Source organism: Acomys minous, assembly GCF_964271855.1.
Source record: "Acomys minous genome assembly, chromosome: 14".
Taxonomy (NCBI): domain Eukaryota; kingdom Metazoa; phylum Chordata; class Mammalia; order Rodentia; family Muridae; genus Acomys; species Acomys minous.
Window position 1 is genome coordinate 57,789,092 of NC_140496.1, and position 18,331 is coordinate 57,807,422.

At 40.4% G+C, this 18,331-nt stretch overlaps 1 protein-coding gene across 1 annotated transcript in view; it reads right to left on the reverse strand.

Annotated features, from left to right (window-relative positions):
* The window catches only part of MAN1A2 (mannosidase alpha class 1A member 2), a 139,461-nt gene that overhangs the window by 7,961 nt on the left and 113,169 nt on the right, over positions 1-18,331 (reverse strand). The window contains exons 10-12 of the mRNA XM_084757200.1: positions 16,872-17,091; positions 11,305-11,477; positions 8,297-8,412 (exon numbers count right to left, since the gene is read on the reverse strand). Of these exons, the coding sequence (XP_084613326.1) occupies positions 8,297-8,412; positions 11,305-11,477; positions 16,872-17,091 (509 nt within the window). The remainder of the gene's footprint in view (positions 1-8,296; positions 8,413-11,304; positions 11,478-16,871; positions 17,092-18,331) is intronic.

The following is an 18,331-nucleotide window of genomic DNA, read 5'->3' on the forward strand; positions in this document are numbered from 1 at the left end:
GGGAATTGAATCCAAGTCCTCTGGAAAAGCAGCCAGTGTTCTTAACAGCTGGCTCTTTATCGTCTCTCCAGCCTCAAATTTTAAGCTTTTACGGCTCACTGCTAATATATACAATTAATTTTGGTATGCTGAGTCTGTCCCTGCAACCTTATTAAAGTTACTCACTGGGTTTAGGAATTATTTGGATGGGTCTATAGGATTTTCTACAGGGATTATCACAGTCACTCGTTAAAACAGTCTTATGTCTTCCTTTCTAGTCCAGATGTCGTTGTGCTTCTCTTTCTTCCGTAACAGCACTGGCTAGAGCCCCCGCACAACGCTGAACAGAAGCGAATAGAGCAGGTGTTCTGTCTTGTTATTGACCTTAGGGGGAACCAAATACTGTTTTCAATATGATGTTAATTGCTTTTTATATGTGCTCTTTATCAAGTAGAGAAGTTTTCTTCTATCCCAGGTGCTTTCTCAAGCTGGATCCCTCATTTTACACAGCTGATTCTATTTTATGTTACCTGTTAGCATCTTACATACCAGTTAACATTATTTCAGTTTCTTTCCTTCACTATCATACTACTTTAATGTAAAACCATTTCAATTTTTATTTAATAGTAATACACAATTTGATAACTGGCTGATAATAGTATGTTACATAAAATTAGTTTATGGGTAAAATTTAAAATTAGAAAAAAATTAAGTGCAAACATATTCCTGCAATCAAATGATGAACAATCATTTTCCTTTATTCATTTCAAAATCATGTAATAGACCATGAGAAGTAAAAGGACAAACACACACACCACACACACACACACACACACACACACACACACCACCACCACCACAGAGTACTAAATAGTAAAAGCATAAACACACACGCACACCACCACAGAGTGCTAAATAGTAAAAGCATAAACACACACGCACACCACCACAGAGTACTAAATAGTAAAAGGATAAACACACACGCACACCACCACAGAGTACTAAATAGTAAAAGCATAAACACACACGCACACCACCACAGAGTACTAAATAGTAAAAGCATAAACACACAGGCACACCACCACAGAGTACTAAATAGTAAAAGTATAAACACACAGGCACACCACCACAGAGTACTAAATAGTAAAAGCATAAACACACAGGCACACCACCACAGAGTACTAAATAGTAAAAGCATAAACACACAGGCACACCACCACAGAGTACTAAATAGTAAAAGCATAAACACACAGGCACACCACCACAGAGTACTAAATAGTAAAAGCATAAACACACACGCACACCACCACAGAGTGCTAAATAGTAAAAGCATAAACACACAGGCACACCACCACAGAGTACTAAATAGTAAAAGGATAAACACACATGCACACCACCACAGAGTACTAAATAGTAAAAGCATAAACACACAGGCACACCACCACAGAGTACTAAATAGTAAAAGCATAAACACACAGGCACACCACCACAGAGTACTAAATAGTAAAAGCATAAACACACACGCACACCACCACAGAGTACTAAATAGTAAAAGGATAAACACACACGCACACCACCACAGAGTACTAAATAGTAAAAGCATAAACACACACGCACACCACCACAGAGTACTAAATAGCACCACCAGGAAGGAACGGACCATCGTGATAAAATGCCAAACACAAAGTATCCCCAAACCATACAATTCAGACTGCAGGCGATGGGCCAGGACAGGAAGCAGAGCAGTTTGGGTGTGGCTATAAGTGCCTGCAAAACAAAGGCGGGAACGCAGGCGCTACACTGAGGTGTCATGTAGCACTGGGGTTGGGTTGAAGAAAGGCACCGTTTCCCTCAGTGTGTGAACATTACAGAGTGAATGTAACTAAGATGGTAAAACTGATAAACTGAGATGGTCAGCAGATGACAGAATTTCGTGGGTGTGGGACCCCTGTGGAATATGTGGTCCATCACTGGTCAAAACATCACTACACAGAACATGACTACAATAACTAGGGTAGAGTTATCCAGTCTAACAAATCTGATAAAACAGTAACGAACCACTCACTCACAATACTTCAATGAAGACCGACAAAAATAGAAAGGTAAAAATTTTGTTGTTGCTCCTTAGTACAATTTGTGTTATAGCTCCCTCTACTGGAGCAAAAAAGACTGACAAGTATTTTGAAATACATAGTTTTCAAAGAAATGTTTATCAGTATTTAAAGTTAAAATTCAGTGTGCATACCTGTATCTAGCCCTTGGACTGCACTGTGAAAGGTGCTAGGAGGACCAAGACTGAACACTACGGTTCCAGTACTCCAGAGACTCAGTGAAGTACATGCACTTAAGCGGGTGGCTTGCCACCTTGATTCTCAATTGTTTCCCACAAAATGTTTTACAGAGCATGGGTGTCAGTAGTTCTCAAAGTGATCCCCACAGACTAGCAGGGATGAGCACTGCCTATGACCTTGCTGACAGTGCACACTCTGGGCCTACTAGTAAGAAGCCCTGGGGATGATGAATCCTTTGAGGCGGTTTTGGTGTGCGCTCCATCTTGAGAACCACTTCTGCAGGGTTCCTACGTGTGTGACTTCTAAGCAGGGTGATAATATTTCAGTGTTTCTTTTTCAGCTCATCTGAATCTTCAACTACACTGAAAACAGCCCCACAGCTCCGACTCCTCTATCTTTCTCAATCCCCTGCTACATCAAACTAAACACAGAGAAACTTAAATCAGTTCCACTGGAATCAGGGACAAGGCAAGGCTGCCCACCCTCTCCATAGCTCTTCAATATAGTACTTGAAGTCCTAGCTAGAGCAATAAGACAGCTAAAGGAGATCAAGGGGATACAAGTAGGAAAGGAAGAAGTCAAACTATCACTATTCGCAGATGACATATAGTATACATAGGTGACCCAAAAAATTCTACCAAGGAATGCCTGCAGCTGATAAACACCTTTAGCAAAGAGACTGGATACAAGAATCAACTCAAAAAAAAAAAAAAAAAACAGTAGCCCTGCTGGATGCAAATGACAAATTGGCTGAGAAAGAAATTAGGAAAACTACACCCTTCACAATAGCCACAAATAATATAAAGTATCGTGATGTAATTCTAACCAAGCAAGGGAAAGGCTTCTATGAAAAAAACTTCAAGTCTCTAAAGAAAGAAATTGAAGATATCAGGAGATGTAAAGATCTCCCCATGTTGGTGTATTGTGAAAATCAACATAGTAAAAATGTTCATCTTATCAAAGGCAATTTACATATTCAATGCAATTTCCACCAAAATTCCAAGACAATTCTTTACAGACCTTGAAAAATCAATTCTCAACTTCATATGGAAAAACAAAAAACCCAGAATAGCTGAAACAATCTTGTACAGTAAAAGATCCTCAGGAGGAATCTCCATCCCTGATCTCAAGCTGTACTATAGAGCAACAGTAATAAAAACAGCATGGGACTGGCATAGAAATAGGCTGGTTGGTCAGTAGAATCTAATAGAAGACCCAGAAATAAACTCACACACCTATGAGAATTTGATTTTTGACAAAGAAGCCAAATCCATACAATGGAAAAAAGATAGCATCTTCACAAATGGTGCTAGTCTAACTGGATGTCTACATGTAGAAAAATGCAAATAGACCCATATTTATCACCATGCACAAAACTAAAGTCCAAGTGGATTAAAGACCTCAACTTAAAATCAGACACCCTAAGTCTGTTAGAAGAAAAAGTGGGGAAGAGCCTTGAACTCACTCATATAGGAGACAACTTCCTGAACAGAAAGAACACCAACAGCTCAGTCTCTAAGATCAGCAATAAATGGGACCTCATGAAACTGAGAAGCTTCTGTAAGGCAAAGGCAACAGTCAACAGAACAAAACGACAGCCTATAGAATGGGAGAAGATCTTCACCAACACTACATCCAACAAAGGGCTAAAACCCAAAATATATAAAGAACTCAATAAATTAAACACCACCAAGCCAAATATCCCAATTAAAAATGGGGTACAAAGCTAAACAGAAAATTCTCAACAGAGGAATATCTAAGAAACACTTAAAGAAATGCTCAACATCCCTAGTCATCAGGGAAATGCAAACCAAAATGACTCTAAGATTCCATCTTACACGTATCAGAATGGCTAAGATCAAAAATTCAAGTGACAGCACACACTGGGACTCCTTGTCTATTCTGGGGGCAGGTAGGGCTCCCCTCCGCCCCAAAGGATTCGCCACTGGACCTCTGGACTCGACTGCTGACCAGGCAGCTATAGTAAAGCCACCTCTTGTTGCCGCTGGAGCTCGCCTGGTTGCCATGAGGCAGCCGCTCCATTTATCTGGGTCAGCTCAGACCTCTAGGAGTCCCAAGCTCCAGCCGCTTGGATCAGCCCGGGAACCTGAATTCTAGTGGTTACTAGAGCAGGCACTAGCATCCGCCTGCACCCTGTGCCGTTAAGTCAGTGGTTTAACCAAAGGGCTATAACTCTGTGGTATCACCACCACCTCGGCTTCAGAACCACATACATACACAGCTGAACAACATGAAACTGCCAATGCTCAACTGTCTTTAGCTTTTGAAAAGAGTAATTTCATAGACTTTACTCACTGTTTCAATATATGGTAATGAGTTATACAGGTTAAGTGATCTTATAATTAGTAGCATAAACACATTATCTCATTTGTCAAAGTAATGTGCTCTCCCAGCTCCCAGGGTGGAGAATGACCTTCTATAGGATAATTACTTCTTGCTTCAGCTTCCAGGAAGTTCAATGTTGAATTCGTAGTTCAGTGTTGATAATTTTCTTTAATACTGTTATTTCTATGTTTACTCTTGTTTGACCTTTTTTAATTTTATTGATCCATAAGTATGACTTTCTGAAAGGGACTATAAATGACTGGTTACCTAGACTACTGCTAATGTACTAGTGATGGCCCACACAGGTACAGGAGGAAAAGAGGCAGAATGCCACCTATTTCTGGTCCTAAGTCACATGCTAAATGCTCATGGTCTGTGCTGGCTGGAGACATGGTAATTAATAGGTGAGCTGGGGATTGAAGATAGAAAAGAAATGCTGACAGACAGGCAAAGACATTCCAGCCACAAGTAGTAAAATGAGAAACAGACAGTAAGAGGCAAAACTACATTTCCTGTATGAAAATGTCTGAATGTAGAGTAGACCAGTTCAAGTATGGAATGGACAAGTTAAATGAGAGCGAGATGAAGCTGAAGGAGACAGAAGCATGATGGTGAAAATCGAGGACTTCAGGACTAGCATCTTTGACTGTCTCTACAGTCACATTTGATTCCATCAAAGGATGCTGATAAGCATAAAAAGCCTGATGGAAAAAGGGTATCTCCTCAGATAAATTATTATTAGACACCCATAGGATCAATCTGACCTATGAGCTAACCCAAATCAACAATAATGGCTGAATTTCTATTACATGCCTTTTCACAGAGCAGGATGAGGAGCACACATCATTTATAATATTAATCAAAAAATGCTTTAAGTGAAACCTAACCATTAGAAAAATATATGGAATATAACTGAGGTATAGTTTTCATAGAAACGAATCCAAATACTTAAAAATGTTAATTGTGCAAAAGACTAAAATTTGTCAGTAAAGATTCCCCCCTAGATTAAAGGTGACTAGGGAGAGGGAGCTATGCAGCCAAATACAATATAGGCTCCAATACTGGATCTTGAACTGGGATTCTTAAAAATAGAAAAACTGTAATACTCTTGAAATAATGAAAGAAAAATTTAAATGAATATATGTCACATCACAGAACTGTATGAATGTTGGAGTTCATGGGTACAAAAACTGAATTATGAACATGTAGAATAATACCCCTTTCTTACTTAAAAAAATTTTTCCCTTTTATTGAAAACACTTCCCCCCCCCACGTAATATATCCTGATTATAGTTTCTCCTCCCGCAATTCTTCAGATCAACTCCTTTCTTGAAAGACACACTGAAACACCAAATGCTGGCAACTATAGTTTAAATTACCCAGAAAACAGTGTTGTTTTCAAATGAGGGAAATATGTGAATATGTATATATGGAGATGCAGAGACAGAGAGGAAAGGTGAGGGGTAGCAAGAGAAACAAGTGGTAAGAAGCTGAGATACAGATCAGGGTACAGTGCTTGCCAAACCTGTAATAGCAAGGCCCTTGGTTAGATTCCCTGGAGAAAGAGAGAGAGAGAGAGAGGGAGAGTGTGTGTGTGTGTGTGTGTGTGTGTGTGTGTGTGTGTCACGCACAGCATGTAGGAGCTAAGGAGGAAGAGAAAGAGAAGTTCTACCACAATCTGAGTCAAACTGCACAGCCTTACAGAAAAAGCACAGTGATTTACTGTGAGGTTCGTTTAGCTGGGATGTAGCACTGAGTAACTAGAGCTGTCACCCAGGATACACGAGCACAAGGAAGACCCAGAGGTGGGAGCTCAGGACCAGGGCAGCTGTCCTAACCATCTCTACAGCAAGCAGGGTCTTGAATAGGGTCAGCTATACATATGGACAGGCAGGAGTAAAGTGAAGCAACAAGAAAATAGAAGCACACGGCATATTGGTACATCAAAAGGAAAAGCAGGAATAATACTAATTTAAAGACTAAAAGATTGAAAAACATTAAGAGTAGTATTCATAAAAGAAAAACTTAGTATAGATCTTACGGATAATTTAAAATGTATACTTTTCAGCTACAATATACCAGACATAAATGAACTGCATTTATATCAGAGTGCAGCCGGATACTGTCTTTTGGGTTTCTAACACATTCTCAACTGATCTGAGTGGTACCAGGCAGAAAACATTTGCTGAGCAAATGATGTATTTATAAATCGCCCATGTGTTAAGACACAGGAAACTTGAAGTTCAGTCACTGGTGATAAAAGAGATACTTATTTTGTATGTATGCCTTTAAGATAGCATACTTATGTAACTAATGTCTCCATCTTTTCCCAGGCCTATTTACAGAGCGCCACCTGGGCTTTTGAGTATAGGCCCCAAATTGTCTTGTTTTTTCCCCCACTTTTCCCTTTACATGTGTCTTTGTACAAAACCATGTGGAGAGAGTGGCTGATGATGGCCACATTAGCATCTAGTACTATCAAACATTTATGATCATTCCTAGGAGACATAATCTGAACTCAGCTGGGTCCAAAGGCAGGTATCAAACTGACCTGACCCCACCTCAGCCCTACTGAGGCTTTGTAGTTATGGCCACTGTATCTATGCTTTAAGAAGTTTCCTAGGTAACTATAAAATAATCAAGGAGCAGAAACAAAATAGCTTATTTAAAGGTACTAACTACCTTTCCCTTGAATTATTATTATTTTTTGAGACAAGAGTCTTGCTATATATGTATACAGACCATGGTTGGCAACACTTGGGTCGCGTCTCCAGACTTTTAGGATTAGAGGCCTGCAGCACCACAACAGAATGTTTGCTTGACAAAATAACTACCTTACAGTCACTCTTCAGATATGGCTTGGTATTTACCAACCCATCTACACAAAAATTTTGTAATAAAGCACAGTACAATGTAACATATAGTCACAATTTAATTATCTAGCAGTCATACAGCAATATTACTCTATAAAAATGAAAATGTTAATGAACGGATAAAGAAAATGTGGCACATATCTACAAAGAAGTATTATTCATACATTAAAAATGATGAGAGTGGGCTGGATGTGGTGGCAAACTCCTTTAATCCCAGCATTCTGGAGGCAGAGGCTGTGAGTTCAAGGCTAGCCTGGTCTATCAAGTGAGTCCTGGACAGCAAGGCTACACAGAGATACCCTGTCTTGAAAAAGAAAAACAAAACAAAACAAAAACAAAAGCAAAAAAGATGAAAATGTATCATTTCTATCAACCTGGGAGGATCTAAAATTACGTGCAATGAAAGATTCCAGGCACAAAGTAACTGTCAGATTATCATTCTCCTGTAAAATATAAGAAAGCTGCTGCACCACAGGGTTAGAGCAGCAGCCACCAGAGACTAGTGAGAAGATGGCACAGTGGATCCATGAGTACTATGTTACAGTCACATGGGAGGAAGGAGTTCTGTGTGCTACTACAGAAAAGGGTAATTACATGTAACACTGCATTTCAAAAAGATGGGGTTTTAAAGTTGTCACGACAAAGAACTAAGTATTTGAGTGTCAGATATAATTAATTTGATTCAAACATGACTCAATATATACCGGTATGGCAACATTATATATCACCTCAGTAATAGGAACAGTGTTTACTTTCATATAGCACTTAAAATAAGCTAACTTAAAACACTTCTGAGTATGTGCTCACTTTAATGTCTCAGCGAGAAAGAAGCTCTGCTGCACGTCATCGTGTGTAGGCGTGAGAGAGTACACGTCCTTCACTCCAGAAAACCCACCGCTGACTCGGCAATGCTTCTCAATAGCCTGTGAAGGAAAGCAGAGAAGGCAATTTTGTGGAAATTCAATTCTAAAGGACAAGCCGAAAGACTGTTCAAAAAGCACACAGAAAGGATAGGGTAACAGCCTTTAATCCCAGCCTCAGGAGGTACACAGATGGATCTTCGTGAGTTCAAAGCCAGTCTGTTCTACAAAGTGAGTTCTAGAACAGCCAGGGCTACATGGTGAGACCCTCTTTCTACCAAAAACAAAACAAAAAACCCACTCATATAAATCTGAAGGAATATTTGGCATTGTTAAGCCCAAGCAGTGTCATCAAAATTTTCTCACACTGGAAAAACAAACTTGTACTGGTGTGTCTTTCCCTCTTTAACACTATAATCTCTCTACAACAGCTTATATTTTCCTGATGTAAATGTCAAATTTGACCTATTCTTTCTGAATTAGGGAGCTGTCTGACACAAATCAAGACAGAAATAAGCTTGTAATTAGGGGTGGGGGAAATGGCTCACAACACTTGCCTCGAAAACTGAGGACCTGAGTTCAGCTCCCCAGAACCCTTGTATGAAGCTGCACAGTGGTGCCTGTCTGTAATTACAGCAGTGGTTACAGCAGAGGCAAATGAAGGTGGATCCCTGGAGCCTGTTAGCCTGGCTGGCCAGCCTAGCCTACCTGGTGAAGCCCAAGGCCAAGCTGAGACGCTATTTTAAAAGGGAAGGCCCAAGAGGAGCATAAGGTTGTATTCTGAACTCCACATACACTTGCATGTGTACACACACACACACACACACACACACACACACACACACACACACACACACTCTGAATCTCAATGTGATCATTTCCAAGAACGAATACTAGTTCATAACATCCTTAACAATGTATTATTTAGGAGCCTCATACAGTAGTGGGAATAAGAGATATTTATTGTTTGCAAACTCCATTCTGAGACACTGTATTTCCACAGTCTTATTAGTCAGGCACCACAGGTGGTGAGAAGCAGCAGGAAGTGCACACCTACATGCCTACATGACAATGGCAACTATTTCAGAGGGAACAATCTGCCCAGGGCTCATCTAAGAGCCTCATATGAACTGGCATTTAAATTTCATAATCCTTGGAGGTAAACAGCTCTACTTTTCAGACTGAGAAATTGAGCTGAGCGATTTGTTCTGTGTTAACTACTGTGTTCTAATGCCTGACTGGAATTTAAAATTCTTACTTTATATTTCGACTTGTGTCCTTGAAAATGCATAAATCAATACATTAAATAAAAACAATCTAACCCAGGCATGGTGGCACACGCCTGTAATCCCAGCACTCGGGAGGCAGAGGTGGGTGGATCTCTGTGAGTTCAAGGTCAGGCTGGTCTACACAGCTAGTCCAGAACAGCCAAGGCTACACAGAGAAAGCTTGTCTTGAAAGAACTCCACCCCCCCACCCCCCACCCACCCCCCACCCCCGCAAAAAAGGCAGTCTATTTACAACTCTACTTTTAAGTCGAAGCCACCATCTTGCTGGTGCAAACGTATCACACTTCAGGACTGGGCTGTTCGTGAAAAGCTAAGAGCACTTGGGGCTCGCTCTTGTACCACTCTGGCCCAGCCTACAACCCTGTGCAGTGAAGGAAGGCCCAGCACTTAACTGCTGCTTGTTCCTACTCTTGCTCCCTTTTACCTACCTTCTCTTCTGATGGAAAGCTAGTTAACAATGAAAAGTGATTAACCAAGTTCTTCTTCTTAGAGCACTATTTGTTGTTCCTGGGTTTTAAAGGTGCTCTGATTGTGTGAAGAAAGGATCATAGGCTGCAGAGATAGCTGCTCAGCAGGCCAGAGTGTCTGCTGCTTGCTCTTGCACAGGACCTCAGTTTGGTTCCCAGCACCCATATCAGGGGCTCACAAACACATGGAATTCCAGTTCCAGAGGATCTGACAATCTCTTCCAGCCTCCACAGGCACTCACACTCATTGGATACACACAAATAATAAATACATGTTTTGGTTTGTTTTAAAAACTAGCTCATCACCATATCAGAACTGTTTAGGCCCAGGTAGGTTTCAGGCTCAGTTGGCAGCTCAGTTTGGTCTCATAAGTATGAAGCCCTTAGTCTCCTGAGGGTTAGGATTATAAGCAAGTACTTACTACAATGGTACCCGCTGTGGATGGATGTCTACTACTTAAGAGTAAATGAACTGCTTTCTTTACTAACGGTAACAAAGTCCTGCTTCTGAATACATATATACACACATGCACACACAAGTGTCTCCTTGTAGGCGTATACACATTTTGTCTCTCTTTTTTTTAAAGATTTATTTATTTATTATGTATACAGCATCCTGCCTGTGGGCCTGCCCGCCAGAAGAGGGCACCAAATCTAATTATAGATGGTTGTGAGCCACCATGTGGTTGCTGGGAATTGAACTCAGGACCTTCAGAAGAGCAGGCAGTGCTTTTAACCTCTGAGCCATCTCTCCAGCCTCCACATTTTGTCTCTTAATCTCTTTTTAAAAACAATTTACTCATCTATACAAGAATTAGAACACAAGCTAAAATGAACATGAATCATCTGCCCAGACTATAAATCTGGGATAATATGGCAATGCTTCTTTTTCCAGTGGTTGAACATTAAAAAGACATTATAAAAATACCACTTATTTTATAATACTACAAAGGTTGCCATTTAAATAGCTCCTTATAGTACTTAGTAGAATAGTGAGTACATACTTTTATTAAAGTACTAAAAGAGCGCAAACACAAGTATAAGGCTAGTTTTATTGCTCAAGAAACAAATGAGAACAGATTCTTCCCCAGAGAAATGAAAGTGTAGCTTTCAAAATCAAGCAGCTGGGATGAGGATGCATGGTACAGGAGCAGCCCTGCCCAGGGAGCACAGACGGAAGGAGAAAGTGGCGTATTTACCAGTGCTGCTTCCCAGCCCCACTGCCTGTATATTGGGTCGTGCGTGAATCTCCATAGATACCAATAGGTTTCAATTACTTCTGGACGAAGGATGTAATACTTTTCAGCTTGCCGCACAGCCACGGCTTCCACTGCACCATCAAACTTGAATGACTCAGGACCTAGTTTTAATGCTGTAACATGCAAAACAAAAAAACAAAAACAAAACAAAAAAAAAAAAAAGCCACATCAACAATGTGTATGCTTTAAAGGAATACTTACTGTTCTCTCTAAAGGGAAAGGGTATAAAGTAATCTTTATCTTTTGTGGGGGTTTTTCCTTCCTATTGTTTTCATTTTTATTTATTTGTTTTGGTGTTGACAATCAAATCCCACATTATAGGCTGAGCCACTTTCCAATCCTAAAGTAACTTTGGTTATTTATTATTATTTTGTTTTATCGAGACACGGTCTCTCTGTGTAGCCTTGACTGTCCTAGACTCACTTTGTAAACCAGGCTGGCCTCGAACTCACAGCGATTCCGCCTGCCTCTGCCTCCCGAGTTCTGGGATTAAAGGTGTGGGTCACCACCGCCTGGCAACTTTGGTTATTTTTATTGCTACTGTTTGAAACAAAATGAACTGTTTCAAAAGAACTTCACTTAGTTTTCTTTCAACAGAATTACAAATATTTCTATCCCTCTGGCATGAAGAACTTCTTAGAAGAATTTACACTAATAAGCTGCTAACCCTGACTCTATCAAGAGCTAAGTAATGTCTTGGAAGCAAAGGCAAAGGTAACTATCACACACAATCCATGAACACAAACAGATACTATCTGTCTCTTTATTTGTATTTCTAATTATTTCATCAATATTTTGTAATTTTCAGCACACAATCTTTCTCTCTTTGGTTAAATTTATTCATTAAGTCCTGTTTCTGTGTGTGTGCAGTGAGGGAGTGTGCATACACAGCACGTGGAAGCCACGGGAAGGAAGGTATTAAACGTCCTCTGCTAGGACTCTACCTTTGGCATTTGAAGCAGAGTCTCCTGCTGAATCAGAGCTTGTAATTTTTCAGCTAGGCTTGGAGAAAGCAAGCAAGCCCCAGCCATCCTCCTGTCTCCTGTGGACAGTGCTGGGGTTAAAGGAACACCCAGCCTCCCACCATGTATGTATAGGAACTCTGATCCTCAAATTTGTACAGCAAGCATTACCACAGAGCTATCTTTCCAGCTCTGATTACTGTTTTTTCAAGACAGGGTTTCTCTGTATAACTCTGGCTGTCCTGGAACTTGTTCTGTAGCTGGCCTCGAACTCATAGAGATCTGCTTGCCTCTGCCTCCCAAGTGCTGGGATTAAAGGTGTGCGCCACCACTGCCAGGCTTAGGGTTCTTTTCCTGATTTCTCCCTCCAATATACTGCTAATGTAAACAAATGTAACGGATTTATGCACACTGATTTGTATCCCACCACTGTACTAAATTAATTAATTCATTCTAACACGGTGTGTGTGTGTGCAGTATTTTTTAGGATTTCCTATATACATAATCATGTCAGGTAGAAATCAGGATAATTTTTCACTCACCCCAAAAGATCAAAGGTGTTAACTTGAAACCTGAACTTTTGAGATTGCTAAAGGGAAAGCCCCTATGTGAAGCCCCAGGCACACAATCAGAAAGCACATAAGAGGTAACAAATGGGACTACACGAAACTAAGAAGTTTCTGCACAGCAAGGCAAACGATCAATAGAACACATAGCCTACAGAATGGGAGAAAAAAATCTCTGCCAGCTATACCTCAGATAGGGGGCTGATAAGTAGCATACATAAAGAACTACAAAACTTAAATATCAAAACCATAAAACTGTTAATTGATAAATGGGCTAATAAAATGAACAGATACTCCCCAAAGGGGGGGGGAGGGAACACACCACGAATGGCCAAATACTATTTTTTTTAATGTTCAATATCTTTAGCCATTAAGAAAATGCAAATTAAAATCATTTTGGGATTCTATCTCACCCTAGCCAGAATAGCAATGACTAAGAAAACACAATCAAGCTGGGCATGGTAGCGCATGCCTTTAATCCCAACACTCTAGAGGCAGAGGCAGGCGGATCACTGTGAGTTCGAGACCAGCCTGGTCTACAAAGTGAGTCTAGAAGAGCCAAGGCAGAGAAACCCTGTCTCGAATCCCCTTCCCCTGTCTGGGAAAAAAAAAAAAAAAAAGACGACACAATCAGTATGGCACTACAGGCACACTATAGGTGTAGTAGTGACACAAATACCCTGGCCATAGCTAAATGTTCTCCAATTGGACCGAAGACCCACTCAACAAAAGGGTACCATGTCTGGTACTGAAAATCCCATCAACTACTTGGTGTTAGTGAAACTATGGTTCCTAGGGAGAATCTACAAACACTAGTTTACTAAGCCAGTATAATCACTAACAACAATCTATACCCATCTGTCCTTACACCCACAGGTAAGTGTAATTCTTTACCCTTCATCAAGAAAACTTCTTTTTGTAATAGAGACTACTACAAAAACCACAGCCAATCAAAATGCAGAGCTGTGGCGCCCAGTCCCAGTGGACACATCCACAAAAGCACTCTCACACCTCAGAGAACAGTGAAGAGGAGGAGGCAGAAAGCCTGTAAGGGCCAGAGAGTCAGTGAGTGCGCTATGAGACTGTGTCGCCTAGTAATGTCAGAAGCTATACCTGTAAAGTCTCATTAACCTGGCCTCCCAAATGTGAGCCAAACAAGGGCCACAGCAATGGCCATGCCCAACCCTACACAAAGAACAGACAACTGAATAAAAAGAAGACTACATTAACTTATCCAGGGCCAAACGGTTAGCCTTGAAAACACATTATATGGACTGAACAAATTATATTTAGGAGTATATGAACAATATACAAGTACACATGTATATGCAGCTAACAACTGATAAAAGAGGTCACGAATCTGAAGGGTTTGGGAGGGTACGTGGGAGGACCTGGAGGGAAGGGGACAGTGAGGCTGTGTGGAACGGCAATCTTTATACTGCTGTTGGGAGTCTAACCCAGCAAAGCCACCATGCAAGTCAGTATGGATGTGTCTTAGTTTCACTTCCTGTTGCTGTGATCAAATATCCTAGCAAATACAATTTAGGAAGGGTTACTTTAGAGCTCATGCTTCCCTGTTGCAGTCCGTCACAATGGGGAAGTCAAGACAGAAGGAACCTGAAGGAGTCAGTCACTTACATCCTCAGTCAAAACCTGAGTACAACAAGTTAACCTAAGCACGCTGTATTCAGCTTACTTTCTCCTCGTTTGTACAACCCAGGACTCAAACCCAGGGAAGGGTGCTACCCAATTTACAACAGGTTTTGGCATGTCAAGATAATCTTCCAAAGACATGTCCCCTGGCCAACCTAATCTAGACAAATCTTCATTGAGACTTCCTCTCCAGGTGATTCTAGATTGTGTCAAACTGGTAACTAAAATACTATTCACAGTGGTTCCTCAAAATAAACTAAATAAATGAAAGCAGAACTACTTTCATATGAGCCAGGTATGCTCCTCTTGACTCACCCAAAGGCGGCTACATCATGCTACAGGATATTGATAAATCCGTGTTCACTGCTGTCCTGCTCCCAATCATAAGGAAACAGCTAAACGGGAAGCAAAAATGTGGCATACATGCACAATGGAATTTTACTCAGCTGTTAACTACATTTAAGTGTATAACTGCCATTACACAGTATCGCTGTGATCATTTTATTTGTAAATTAGATAACTTTGTCTTAATAAGAACATTAAATCATACTGAAATAACATTTGTCAATTGTGGAATCCCACTTTTTAAGGCTGACGTCTGGGGTTCCCTGATAGCCAATGAGCTTGGTCTATCGGGACAGACTCTCTTTCTCGGTCGGACTCCCTCTTTGCCCAGATCCCGTAAGGAGTATCACAGAGACCTCAGGGAGGAACACAGGCCCGACCTTTTCCTGACAGAACCTGCTCATCAAGCACCTAGGGATTTCTGGAGATACCCACCCTATGCTAATAAGATATCTTGGCATCTTGGCTTTCAACCAACGTCCTTTGACTTTTCCTGGAGATCTTCCCCAACCATAGGATAATTAGGTACTGCCTTTCCGCTCTTATGATATGACTGTTTTGTTACATGGTACAGTCTCTTTCTGGGGAATCGCTGCTTGACTTGACTGCTGGTCAGGCAGCAATGGTGGAGCTGCCTTGGCAGCCACTAGCTTGGCACTGACTGCCAGTAAAGCACCCACCAGGTCTGCATCTCATCAGATCCACCTTCTAGCAGGTTTCGGATGTCCGCCCACATCCTCTGCTGTGCTTAGCATGACAGGGCTGTAACACTTCTGGTGTCATCACAGGCCTTTGGAACTCCTGCGTTTCCACTGCCATCTGACACCAGCAATCTCGTTCTAAAAGAGCTAACTGTAACATCCAGTGGGAAATGCATTTCCACCAAGTCCTATGAGGCCAGGAGCCTTGTCCTGAATGCTTTAAGCCACCCCTGTAGCAAGCAGCACCTGGACCACCTGCTGAAAGGGAACCCAGGTCGCCACTGGACAATGAAAGAATGGCAGTCAATATTCTTTTGAGTTACATTTTTAAAAAGTGAAACCACTAGTTTGGACAATGAGAGAACTGAAGGGTCAGCGTCACCTTAAATTCCATTCCTTCCTGTATAAAAATAACTCAATAAATTTATGAATGAGGACAAGTTTCAAGCCCCTTATATTCATGCCACAGTACTTAGTGATAAATTAAATCTGAAATAGAAATTCAGTTACTGTAGAAAAGCAACATTTCAACTTTCTGAAATCACAAACAGAAATCACAAGTTTGTAGGCTTCCAGGTCACTAATCATTTAACATAGAAAAATGTATTTGTAAAGCCAAAGTAAATTGCAGGTGTAACCTAGGGTCTGCAGCTCCCGTTTCATCACTCCACCCACATGGAGACCTTCTCCATACGCTGAATATCTATGTGTAGATGCACGCAGTATCTGTGTTTTGAACCAATTTTTATAAACAACAAGAAAAAAAAAAACACTTCAACCTCTAAAACATAGAAGATCAGAAAATATTATATACTTCCCCAAAGCAATGTCAGAGGATTTTTTAAAAAAGCAAACATATAAAAATCACTAGTGAATTAAGCAAAAGACAAACTGCTGGCCAGATAGCAGCTGTACTTTTAAGGTAACGACTATTTTCTTTTGGCTTCTTTTATTTTTGAAGAGTATAGGCACAGAGATGTTTTGGGTTTTTATTTGAAAATAAGTGATCTAACTCCATATAAATCTTCTACCTTTTGTCTTTACAATCATTTTCTAAATATTAAAGAACAAAACAAATAATCCACCAAGAATTCAAAATTTTAAAAAATCATCCTGAAAACATATCTTGGAATTAAAATCAAAGCTAAGAAAAATTATTTATTTTAGTGTGCAGCACTTTGAAGTGAATTGCACAAATACACTTACCTCCTCATTTCTGGTAACATGTTTAACTTACAGGCTATTTTAGACTAAGTCATTAGCCTTCTTAATATTCTTACCAGTTCTGTCATACGACTCATGACATGTTCGTGCAATCTCTGCCCCTAGTTCTAAATAGTGACCAGCTTTATCCTTTCTGGAACCATCTGCTCCAAGTGCAAACATTCCTCCAGCAAAGCAGGCCAAATGGCCCATCTTCCTTTCCAAGTGTCCATTCTTCCATTCCCCAATAAAGACAAGGCCTCCTCGGGACTTCTTAATCAGATGTTTTTCTATAGCCTACAAGATAAACAATTTTAGACACAAACGTTTTTCGTTTTAACTGTCAACTTGACACAAGCTAGAATCACCAAGGAGGACACTCTTAGAGAGGAGGTCTCCAGACCAGGCTACCTGAGGCCACACCTATGAGGGATTGTCTGGATTGCTAACTGAGGCAGGAAGGCTCCGCTCCAAACATGGCAGTACCATTTCACAGGCTGGCCTGGACTACGTAAGAAAGGAGAGCTGGCTGAGCGATAGCATGCACGTGTCAGGAGGGAGGAGCCTTCACTGCTCTTGGCTTTAAGTTCCTGACCTGACACAAAAAGGACTGTGACACAGGACTACAGTCAAACGAACCTTCTCCTCCCCAGGTACCTTCTGTTTGGGTAGTGTCACAGAAACACAAGTGACACACAACATAAACTGTGAGTGTCTGGTCATTATCAGAAAATCTTGGCATTATATTTTATAAATATTTTTTAAAATATTTTATATTTTACAAACTGGGAACTTAATTTATAAGTAAATTTGCAATGAATTACCAAAGTGTATATAACCTAGGAACAAACACCCTAATCGCTACTATAAGACAGAAGAGAGCCATGGCCTGTGAGTGCCTGTCTGTGTGATATTACCCATATAGCTTGTCTTCTTGAGCTGAATGATATTCATAATAATTATCTGCCTGAGAGCACTTTAAAAAGCTATAACCCAAAAGGTTCTACCAATTTAGTTTTTATTCCATACAACAAAACTGAACAGAATATTGAATAAGAAAAAATGAGATTTAATAAAGTGGTTAAAACTGTCCTTAATTTTTCATGTAACTATGCCACTTAGCAAAACTATCTTTAAAAGCATAATATATCTTGCACACAGTAAGGCTTTCAAAATTAGTTCAAACTTGATACACACATCCTTTAGCTCCTTAGCTTGGTTTTGAATGTTTTGTCATGGATAAAGGAAAACACCATCAGGATAGGCTACCCTCTTGGAATGCCAGTTTTACTAAAGTGATAATGGGGATAGCCAAGGGAATATTTTACCCTAACCTTGAATATAAGAAAAAGTAGAGCATAACAATCATGTTCCATTTTAATAATGAGATCTTTTTTTATGAGCTTTGCTCCTCTGGACTATGTCCTTAGACTCTGCTGAAAAGGGCCATAATTTTATTTCTGAAAGAGGTGCTTCTTCAAAGATCAATTCATATTTTGATTATGGGTTGTTTTCTGACATGTTCAATAACATCCAG